An 11,953-nucleotide genomic window follows, 5' to 3' on the forward strand; every position below is an offset into this window, starting at 1 on the left:
AGGCTGAAGAAGAATTCAATTCCTAATGCAAAGATATAGGCAATACAAATAAGAAATCTCACAGACAAGTTAAATTCGTTGGGGTTCAACTCCTATCATAGATAACTTAAATTAGTTGGGGTTTAGCTCCCCATTATTGATATCCTTTTTATAAATAATTCAACTCTAATATTGAATTGATTGAATAATTTGTGGAGGGCATATTTTTTGTTGGATTCATTTACAAAAGTTGTTGAATCAATGATTATTGAGGAAAAAATAAAGGTCTTTTTTACTAGACAAAATGATCCTCTAATTGTCGGTGAATTGGCCTCGGTGAGATTTGAGCCATGAGTAGTGCAATTATGAAACATAATGATGGGTGGTCGGATGTGACCCTCCTTTACTTCTCTACATGTGCAAGGTGGCAAGGAATGTTAATAGAGTTATTGTGGGCCGCAAACTTTGAACAAAAAGCAGACCTTTGGGGTCTGACTCAAAAGCTCTAGTTTGGTCTCGTGTCACTGTAAGACGCTTCTTTGAAACCTCAAGGGTTACTGCAAAAGGAACGCTCTAGCCCAACTCCGCCTCTCGGCCTACGAGCGATGGTTGCGGATATGTCTCTTCATTTTCTCTAAGCACACCCTTCCTATTATGGTTAACTGTTACCTCTTAATTCTTCAGACGGATGTTTCTAAGATGGTGATACAGGAAAGTCACAATGACTCCATGGATGTATGGGAGGCAAGGAATTCTGATTTTGATAAATGGTTTGAGCACTTTCGTAGTCTCTTTGTTTATTACGACATTCTACTTACTTTGATGTCTATGCATTCTTCGAATGATTATGGGACTTTAGTCTGTGTCTCTTGTTTATGGGTTTTCTCTCAATTAATTATCTTTGAGATAAAACATCTGCTTAGGTTGATATGGGGAAATCAGAAGAGGAAATCCCTTGAATGGTTAATAACCCTGACCTTAAAGGGGTTCTATGTACTGAGGGCAGAAGATGGTGGCTAGGAGGAATGCTCTGTTTCATGGGTCTCTTGCTTATTCTCCTAATGTATTATGTCATTTTACTTTTATAGTGTTGCATTTCCTCAGGTTTCATAATGCTACCACGACAGGTTGTCTCTCTATGAGTTGGTTTCCGATTCAGTCGAGTTTCTGGGCGAGAGTGTTTGTGGTACTCAGATTCTGGTCTCGTGTGGTTTGTAATACAACTTCATGGCTCGAACCTCCTTGCGCAGAGGAAACACAAGCTAGGGGGCCAAGACCGGAGCCAAAGCAGTGGTCGGGGCCGTGGTGGTTGACAATCTCAGCTAAGTCAGTCCAGGGGTAGGGGCAACACAACATCACAATGATGACTCGGGAGGCCGCTCATGCCTATCAAGTTAACACACCTCCACAGGTCCGACAGGTGATTTCAGGGTGGGAATCATATTTAAAACAACAGGCTAAGAATACTGACCTGGACTTGGTCGATTGGCAGACCCTAGTCTAGGACCCAGACCATTCTAGAGGTCAGTATACACAGCTTCGACAAACTATATATCTGTATTGGATAGTGAAGAACATGGTGGCTAAAGCTATGATGACCTCCTTTGCCGGTTCAACTAAGCCAAACACAAATATGCAAGGAATTCACAAGGAATTTCAACTCATTCAATGTCAGATCCAACAACAAAATGCTCGCCTTAGTCGCATCAAGAAACACATCCCCTGCATTCCACAATCAGAATTGTCAGGGTCCAATGCGAAATATCTGACGACCATAGACTCTTATGATGAGTAATTTGATGATCAACATGGTTATGTTTTTTGAATTTTGAGATGTATACACGACTGCTTTACATACTTTGAGGTTTTTTTATAGCTACATAGCAATAGGAAAATTAAAGACAATCAGACTTATATAGCGTTGCTAGACAATCTTAGACTTTTTAAATTTTGGATGGCTTACAATATAGTGAGATGGCCAAAAGACCTAGTTTACTAGTGGGCTGGTTGAGGCCATCTGACCCTATTGGATATGGATGTAAAGCTTGCCTGCTTTTTTGAAATGGAATAGAAAGGAATTGCCAAGCGTACAAAAGAAAATGATCCTCTAATTGGCTTAATCATAAATGGAAGATCATAAAGCATGCATAGATCATTCACTATTTGGGAACTCCTTTATATTTACATCTCACTACTGTTAATTAATGGAGGTCAATAATGGATAAGTTTGACAAAAAAATCAACCTTGCAATGCTCTTGACCTTCCACTTGTTGAGAACGATATGCTTATTGATAAAATTCTAAAAATGAGGCACATTTATTATTCCTCTCGTTTCTTCCCCCGTCAAGCAACCCATAAAATGGTAGAGAAGGGAATGGTGGTTTTTGAATCTTTGCTCTATACCAAGGGATCAAGAAGGATTGGGAATTCCTGACATAAGAGGTCAAAGAGCTACTCTTTTTGGTAAATCCAAAGCACAACCAATTACACCTCTTATTGTATGAGGTTCCACATTGTAATTTGCATCACATTGATGAAAATCTACAACTGGTACCTTCAAGCATTGGACCAACTTTGATGTATCTTCGTGGAGCCCCTTCTCTTCATGGCACTAGATAATTTGATCAAGGGTTTTTGGTTGGGGGAGTCTCACTTCTCCTTGGTTCGATGATTATGCTCACTGATTTGGTGGTCTTCTCACATGTGCTTGCCTTTTTTATCACCCCTTGGTTACACATTTGATGGTTATGGAGCATGCTATCTCATTTTGGTGTGGTTTTGGTATTCTAGTTTATCTTGGATGTATTACATCTTGTTGACATATGATGATTCTAACCCCCCATGGGGTTAGAGGGATGGTGTTAGGAGGTAGATGTTTCATGGTGTTGGAGCTTCTCGATGATTTTTACACGACGATCTTATATTATTTGTGCCTCTAAGAGGGGGTTACATGATGATTGGATGGCTTATAATTTTCAATTGTCCCATTTTTTATGATTTTGATTTGGTTGGATGATGCATGTTGTGGTAGTGCACTTTACCTTGGTTAGATTTCCCTAGGAGATATGAATTAAGATGGTAACGTTTGTGAAATATCATCTAACTGGAAATGTGTTGATGGTTAGAACTCTTATTGATGTACCATTTCTTAAGTTTGAGTTAGAATTGGGGGTATTATATACATCTTTGGTGATCAAGCCTTTTTCTGAGGTTTGATGAGGCATTAATCTTGTTATATTTCTTTGGTGGTGTGCCTTAGGTTCAAACCTAGGTAGAGCTTTCATTTTCTTATTATCATAATGGGGATTTTCTTGGACATATAACTTATTTGTATGTCACAACACTTGTTAGAGCCTACTCTTCCTATTGGAACACATGTTCATGCTAATTTAATAAGTTGGGGACTATTAGGCCATTGGAATATGGTTTTATTAGAGCATTAACCTTTGTGTACACATGTTGAGGTTGATTTAACCATACAATGTTAATTTAATCCATTTTATTCAAATTAAGACTAATTGCTTGAGCACGCTACTTCACTTGGCAATTGCTCACACTTGAGGGTTTATTTGGAGGTGGATCTAGGGTTTTAGATGGAGTGCTTCACTCTTGGGCATAGTTGTCAAGGTTTGCATGCATCAATCTGTCATTATAGGAGAGTTTGACACTCTTCTCTAGGGTGTACTTATATGGAGATTATTTTATATTTGATGGTTGGTTGTTGTAGTTACATAGCATAGTTTTGTTGGGCACACCTCTTCTAGGTGTATTCTTATCATTAGTGCATGGATATTTCAACTATACTTGGCATCTTTGACTTGGCACATATATAATTTTATTAGAGGTGGTTATGGAGGAGTTTTATTGATGTGTGTGGCATGTTTGGTGGCCTACATGTTTGTCACTTTACATGCTCTTGCTTGGTTTTCTTTATACTCTTGGAACATTATCTTGTGGAGACATTCCACTTGTTATTTTGAGGTTTGACCATATATTTTCTCGTGGATAGTTCCATTTAGTTGGCACTTTGCACATTCATTCATGGAGTTGGTTGCCTTGGGTTCACGCACGTGGATTGGTTGCATGCATCTTGTGGACCACTTGCTATTTTTGGATCTTAATATGATGGAGCACTTTGCTAAAAGGATTATTTATTCTTTTATAGCTCATGCATTTTTTAGGGCACACCTAGTGAGCTCTACTAGGTGGACCCTTGAGCACATCTACCTCTATTGAATTTATTTTATATTGTTTTTGTATGCAACTATCTTGCAAGGCGCATTTTATGTGGACCTATTGCATGTTGACTTGTTTATCATGGATATTTTTATGTTTTATGTCATTGCTTGGAGATGTTTAATGTAGTTCCCTTCCAATTTTTTATAAGAGAATTTCTCTTGGAGAGGCTAGTCTCCACATGACATGGTCAACCATGGATTGAGGAGGAATCTAAATAGTACATTTTAATATTATTTCTTTGACTTGTCATGGAGTTAGTCAACAAATAATAATAATTTATTACAAGAGAATAGATACTCCCTCTATAAAGTGGAACTTTATCTGCATTGTAATGGTAGTTTAAGACTTTGGTGATTGAGGAGCTCTCCCCTTGGACCAAATTGTACTCTTTCCATGGAACATTGGAACATTGGAGTTATGCCATCTTTCCATGTGAGGCTTTTTGTGTTTGCAATTATTTTCACATGTTAATTTTTGTTGTAGGAAACTTGTAAAATGTTATGAATGCCTTATAATGGACTATGTGTCATTTGGATAGACTAATGTGAGGATTTGACCCCCCTTATATTTATTGTTGTTATGTTTGCATTGCAGCTAATAAACCTAATTGTTGTTAAATTAGCATGACCTCACTTTCATAACAATGCTTAAGAATGGCACCCTTAACTTTCCAAGCATAATTTTTTGCAATAGGTTTCAAAAAGTTAAATGTTGATTGGTGGCATGCATAGCAGCCCTTATTACCATCATGCATTCAATCTCTTTGATGCATACTTCTTTGACTCCATTTTCCCAAGGTTTGATTAAACACCTAGTCTTGGGGTTTTCTACCTTCCTCTTTTGTTTTCACACCATTTACATACCCATCCATGCTACAACAATTTGGTTTGCTTAGGCTTAATCTTCAATAAATATCACCTTGTGCCTCCACTTTGTAGCCTTAACAATCCTATCTTTAGGGAGGTCCCCCCCGCCTTGAGTTGGAGAAGAGCCAACCAAAAGCGAGAGAGAGTTATTATGGTGACAATGAAGTAGCCTTCCTAGCTTGTGCAAGATTAGCTCCTTGATGCTTGGGACTCTACATCATGTGGGGGTGCTAGATTTGTTGTAACACATCTAGCAAACACTTTTATTTTGCCAAAAATTGCTCAACACATTTAAGGTGTTTACATCTTAAAAAAATGCTCAACACATTTAAGGTATTCAAGGCCCCTTTCAATTATTTGACATAATCAACAATTCTAAAGCCTTCACGTGTTCAAGTTCATTTCTACTTAAAAAGTGTACATTGAATGTCAAATGGTCTTTGACTTTTGAAAATGCTATGCTAATTTGAGGATCCATGGGATGCCTAAGACCTAGCATCAAAACCTATTTTTTGGTTTTTCTTTATCTGAGAGGTCAACTTGGTCCCTTGAATGGTAAAATATTGGCCAAAAGAAGTATTTTCTATTAGAGGGGCTTGTGGAATAGTGAGTGCCAACAATGACACACTTGGCATGATTTTAACCAATCTGAAAGGTTAAAATCTTATTTATGAAGGCATTTGCATATTGATATTGAAAACTATCCTTTCAAAATGCAACTCCATAGGTTAGGTCCTATCTGTGGGGATTGCAGATGGACTAGTGGGAAGCCCTTTTACATTTACATGGCAAAGGACCTTTATGACCTTGTAAGGAAAACCTCCAAAAGTTGTCATTAGCTTGAAGAAAAGATGGGTATGAATGTAGGTTAAAGTGGTGTGAATCCATTTGGAAATGTCAATCTTCTTTCAAGGGAAAAGAATTCGGGTGGCTTAGGCTCCAAAACAAGTGCATTGCCAATATTTGTGGTAAGTAAGAAAGAAAGAAAGAAAGAAATTATTTTAACGTCCACGAGACTAAAGATAGCCTATGGGACCATATTGCTTCTTCATCTGCTTGATGTATTCAACCCTTTTTTTGTGAAGCTTCAAAATAAATGCTCCCAACTTTTCGACAAACCCCTCGCTAAATAGATTATCCCAAGAGATAGCTGCCAACATATCTGCATAGCTTTCCCTGTTGTCTTTGAAGGCCACACATTCTAAAATGAAATGTTTTTCTGTTTCCACTTTTCTAGAAGAACAAAAAATGCATAATATTTCCTCCCACACTCCTTTTGGCCTCTTCTAGCGCCCAATAAGAATTTTGGCTCTTCAAGAGATATTAGCCTCTATGTATGCTGCTTTTGGTTGATGACTATGAATGTGATTAAACACTTCAATATAATACTTTTTCTTTCTTCCTAGCTCCTTATCTCAAGTACGCTTGTGGAACTTTTCCATAACAAAAGCTTTTATCTCTTTGTTGTTTATGGGACACGCGGTCAAGCAAATACCCCATTTACTAAACCATTTGTTATTTTGTTGCATCCAAGCTTTTTTTTCTCTTGCACAATTTGTGATTAAAGACAACCTTAGGCTATCTACCCTCTTCCATTTGCTCAATTTTTTTTAAATACATTATGACTCGCACCATAGCGATTGCTTCAATAGGAGCAATCCTTGTTTCACTTAGCAAGTCTTTTTGGAGACGTCTGTCTGCTAGGATATTTTGGGCATGGCTTCAAACTAAATGTAACTATTTTGTACAAATCTACTTTCATGAAAAGGTCTCCTCGCTAGGACACGCGTAATCTTTATGGTAGGCAATTCCATTTTCCACTATTGGTTTTATGTGGAAATATAGGCCTAAGACTATTAAGGAGAAAACTCTCCTTATTTGTTTAAGCACGAATATTGGGGTTAGGGTTAGGGGAAAGATATTAGGTAAAACATGCACGAAAATTGGAGTGGGGGTGAGGGACCTAATATCTTCCCCACTATGTTTTTACCTTATATCTCCCTACCTTCGCTTGTCTAATCCAAATTCAGATTTTTTTAAGATGTTCAACCCCTTCGTATTGGGGCACAGGGCATAGGCTTATATGGTGGCATTTTTGTTTCGTAAGTCTGTGCCATGAAATAATATATGATGAATTTTCGACAAAAAAAAGAAGTGAAAAAGTGAATAAAAATTAACTAAAAAATAAAGTTTAAGTGTATTTCACTGTAAAACATTTATCCTTTTAACAAAAACATGATTCCTCGGACACAACGCTATGTATATCCACTGTAAAAGATTTATCAAACATGACTTCTTTGGCGCTGCCTAGATGAACGTCTAATTCTTGGTTTAAATTCAAAACTACTTTGACGGTTACACTTAATTGAGTTACTTCAACGGTTACACTTAATTGAGTTCTCAGTCTAAAGTTGGAGTTGGCATCCAAGTCAGAAGCATACTCATCAGGAATTGCATTTATATAGACAGGTGTTGGATTTTTACAGCATATGAGAGGTCTTCTAGTAACAGTCAAAAACGTTTTAGCATGACGTTTCCATGGCATTCCAGATGCACCAAGTCCGTCGTAAATATGAATGAAACATAGAGATCTGCAGGTTAAATAACATACCTTTTCATTTTCATCTTGTTCAAGGAGTGTATTATGAATAATAACCATAGGAGGCCAAACAATTTCCTGATCGATAACTGTCTCTTGCAAGCCCTTCCATTTGCCAAACATTTCCTCCGCAATTACGCATGCGGCTCCTCGCCTTCCCAACTCGTCTTCCAGTACTAGCGCGAGTTTGCGGTGCATCTTTACCCTCTTCGATCGGACAGTCTTGGCATGGGTTAAAATAGGCTGCATACCCCTGTACCAATCGATCGCCCCAACGCCACCTCTGCATGCGGGACAATGCCACTGTCTTTCGGGATCATTCAACTCCTCAATACTCAGGCTATCCAGCGATTCAAAAAAGCTCTTGAACCACTTATTCTTCTTCAAAGTCTCGTGGCTTACATCACTTCCTTCAGACCCACAGTCATCGCTACTCATAAAATCATCGTCACTGTCAAGAAGATTATCAATCTCTGTATCACTATCACTGGACCGATAACCGGCTCCACTCATTTTATGAGGCGGCTCTGCTAATTGCTCAGAAGGAAGAAGTTTAGATAGCAACCTACTTCTCAGTTCGGAATTCTCTTCACTAGTATTTGCACCCGCATGTCCGGCATCTTTTCCAGGTGGCAATGCCATCAAAGAATTCGAGCTGGTGCCGCCTCCAATGCGGGCTCTCCATTGCCAACCATTGGCGAGTGGTGGAGGGACAGCAAGATTCTGCCTGTCCATCTTTCCAATAGCAGATTCTGAGCTTCTAGGCTTCGGACTGCTCTGTATTGCATTAGTTGCTTTCCCATATTGGCCCCAGCCACCAGCATTCCTGATTGCGGTGGTCCATTTTTCATGATTTGCATTCCCCTGCTGAGGTTTCCCGGAATCCTTCCATCCCTGTTGTTCGTACTCCTGGTCAATATCACTACTAGGATTCACCCAATGGGCAGACGTCTGGCCATCGACATTATAAGACTCTGTCCCCTTCCGAGGATTTGCTACTGCAGTTGGTGGAAACTGGCTCTTGCTCTTGCTCTGGTTCTTGCTCTTGCGAGAAGAAGCCACTTCCCACCCTTCCCCATTTAACAGAGAATTCGAACCGCTGCTCCACATTATTAGTGGCCTTGAAATCACGGAAAATCCAGGCAACCTACGCACAAACACCTGAAATTATCACAATGATCGACCAAATGCTACCTTATCTTAGCTTCACATATATCTAAAACTTTAAATAAGAGGAATGTCCAGGATATTCACGCGTTTTGGGGAATTTCTTACCTCCTTCGTCGAGAATTCGAATCTTGCTAGTGCCCTCACTGCACGGGCATCCACGCGGCCCTCAAGTAGAACACCCCGCGCGTAGTTTCGGAATCCAGCGAAAGATCGCAGTGCCTTCACTTGTCACTAAGATCGCAGTGCCTTCCTTCGTCGAGAATTCGAATCTTGCTAGTGCCCTCGCTGCACGGGCATCCACGCGGCCCTCAAGTAGGACACCCCGCGCGTAGTTTCGGAATCCAGCGAAAGATCGCAGTGCCTTCACTTGTCACTAAGATCGCAGTGCCTTCCTTGTCAGTAAGTTACTCTAGAGGCACGTTCAAAGTTTACGGATATATCTTTATTCTGTAAGTTTATGGATACATCTTTATTCTGTAGGCTGTGCCAATTTCTGCGAAATCAAACAAAGACGAAGTAAGTGGTAGAGCCTGCGGATTCCACATGTCATATTACCGAAAGATTGTGCCATCTCGTCCTTTTTACGACAAATTTACCGTTAGCCACGTCATCTTTCAAAGGAATCTATCAAAGAATGACTGATCTGTTGACGGGACGGCAAGTATCCGAAGAGAGTCAGTATGCTCTTGGAATTAAGCGTTCTCTAAGCGTAAATGAAACTAATCAGAGTCGTATTTTAAATCTTAACTGAAACAAAAGCAAAGCAACCAGAAATCCAAGAACTTTATATTCTGAGTCATAACGTTGGAGGAACCTCAATAACAAAAATTCCAAAAAGGAGGCCCTAAATTGCGTCCCTGGAGACAATTTACTTCCTTCGTTCATGAGTTTTGCAACTACGGTGAATGAAATGAAAAAGAACGGGGAAAGGAAAATCAGCATATCAGCCAGAAATCCTTCGAATGCATAAATTGTATCCCAATCATGCTATATCTTTTTATTTCTGCTTCTGTCAGTCTGGGAAAATCAGCTGTGAAGTCCTGAAGTTTAATTTTCTATATAGAATTTTCGATGAAAGTCGAGGGACGAATTTATATTTTAGCATTTCTGCTTCTTTCTTGCTGGAAAATCAGGTGTGAAGTTCGGTTACATATTTAATGTAAATATTTTGCATGATAAAAGCTCAAGAAGAAATTTAACCTCCAATTTTGCCCCAGAAACTGATTAAGAACGAGCTTAATTGAACAAAGAATCTGTCGTAAAAAGCTCAAGTACAAATTTAATTGATCAATTATTTTTTCACTAAAAGCTCAAGAATGGCTGTAATACGTCAAATTTTCTGTCACGAGAAATTCAAGAACGAATTTAATAGATCAAAATTCCTGTAACAAAAATTTCAAGAAAGAATTTAATAGGTCGATTTTGCCATAAAGAGTCAAGATGGATTTAATAGAACAAATACTTTCAAGGACAAATTTAATCGATGAAATAATTTAACGCAAATGGTTCAAGAACGAATATAAGCACAAATTCTTTAAAGAACCTGTTAAATTATACCTCGTCGGCCATCGAGTGTCGTTCAGTTTGGAATGGAGCGTTTCGTGAACATTCCTGCCACGGCCGAATGCAGCATTGTTGCAGAGAATCGAGTTTCAAAGAACTCCTTATAGCCAGTGCCACTTTTCCGACCGTACCGCACCCACCTAATCGCTCCCGTTCTCCCTTTCGCACAAGTGTCCGCTTCTTTTTGTTCGTTAGATAATATCCTCCCTTCAAATTTTGAAATTATTCTCCACTAAATAAAGGCATACAATTCCAAAATTTATTAGTATTAATCCATGTTTAATGTTGAACTTTGACCCAGTGGTTAGGTTGGAGGTTCAATTTATGATATTACATTGTATATGCTTATTCAAATTATGATTGGTGGAGGTATTTGTTTTATTGGAATTAGAAAAATTAATGGTTTGGGTTTTGAAATGGGCTATACCTTTTAATTAAAATATTATAAACAAAATTAATTCTATTAAAATAGAATTTTAATTTTTTAATTTTGTATATATAATAAAATTAATAATAATAAAATAAAATAATTATTTAAATTTATTTATTTTTATATTTTTTTATCAATTTTTATTGATCTTAGTTTTTGAGTTTTTTTTCTCCCCTAAATTTAGTTTTTTAAAGGTTTTGTTTTACTTTATTTTGACTATATAAAAAAATAATTAAAGGTTTTGTTTTCCTTTATTTTCACTATATAAAAAAATAAAAATAAATAAATAGATTTATTTATTTAATTTTCAATTTTTATTTTTTTTTTACTCTATAAGGTTGGAGGTTCAATTTATGATATTAAATTGTATATGCTTATTCAAATTATTATTAGTGGAAGTATTTATTTATTGGAAGTTCAGAAAAATTAATGATTTGGGTTTTGAAATGGGATCGAGCTTTTAATTAAAATTTTATAAATAAAATTAATAATATTAAAATAATATTTTAATTTTTTATATATAATTAAAACTAATAATAATAAAATTAAATTATTTATTGAATTGAAGCTTTTGTGATCCATAATAGTTATAAGTAGAACTTGGGCGTAAATCACATAAACATAAAGAGAGACATTTGTCGACGCTTTTTGAACCAACCAGTGTGGCTCATCTTCAAGACAAGTTGAAGAAACAGATCCAGCTTTGCATGCTAAATAGTCTGAGTAGAGCCTCCAACGACTATTTTGATCAACGGCTAATTTTGACTTAGGGACTGTAGTAAAAAAGTCAAATGATAATTTAATGGGAGTTAGTTATCATACCATAGATTATATAAAGAAATAATTATAGATGTTGATTACACTATTAGTTTATTAAAAAATGTGACTTCTATGAGAATTAGTTACAACGGCTATCTTGATCAACGACTAATTTTGACTTAGGCACTGTAGTCAAAAAGTCAAATGATAATTAAATGGGAGTTAGTTATCATACCATAGATTATATAAAAGAAATAATTATAGATGTTGATTACGCTATTAGTTTATTAAAAAATGTGACTTATATGAGAATTAGTTAGAACAGGGACCTGACTTATATATATATA

The 11,953-nt window shown here is 37.1% G+C and overlaps 1 protein-coding gene across 2 annotated transcripts in view; it reads right to left on the minus strand.

Annotated features, from left to right (window-relative positions):
* Nucleotides 1–10,563, minus strand: part of LOC149265949 (protein SUPPRESSOR OF GENE SILENCING 3 homolog) — a 59,528-nt gene extending 48,965 nt beyond the window's left edge. Inside the window, exons 1-3 of one of the 2 annotated variants that reach the window (XM_089429874.1) lie at nt 10,412–10,563; nt 8,960–9,347; nt 7,697–8,831 (exon numbers count right to left, since the gene is read on the minus strand). In XM_089429874.1, the coding sequence (XP_089286000.1) occupies nt 7,697–8,794 (1,098 nt within the window). In that variant the 5' untranslated portion in view covers nt 8,795–8,831; nt 8,960–9,347; nt 10,412–10,563. Of the gene's footprint in view, nt 1–7,696; nt 8,866–8,959; nt 9,348–10,411 lie in introns of those variants that run through there. The other variant, XM_089429877.1, reaches the window with a different exon arrangement.
* Nucleotides 10,564–11,953: the final 1,390 nt, after the last annotated feature.

Source organism: Pinus tabuliformis, chromosome 6 (genome assembly GCF_031772625.1).
Source record: "Pinus tabuliformis cultivar Carrire ecotype Pingquan chromosome 6, CPIR1, whole genome shotgun sequence".
Lineage (NCBI taxonomy): Eukaryota > Viridiplantae > Streptophyta > Pinopsida > Pinales > Pinaceae > Pinus > Pinus tabuliformis.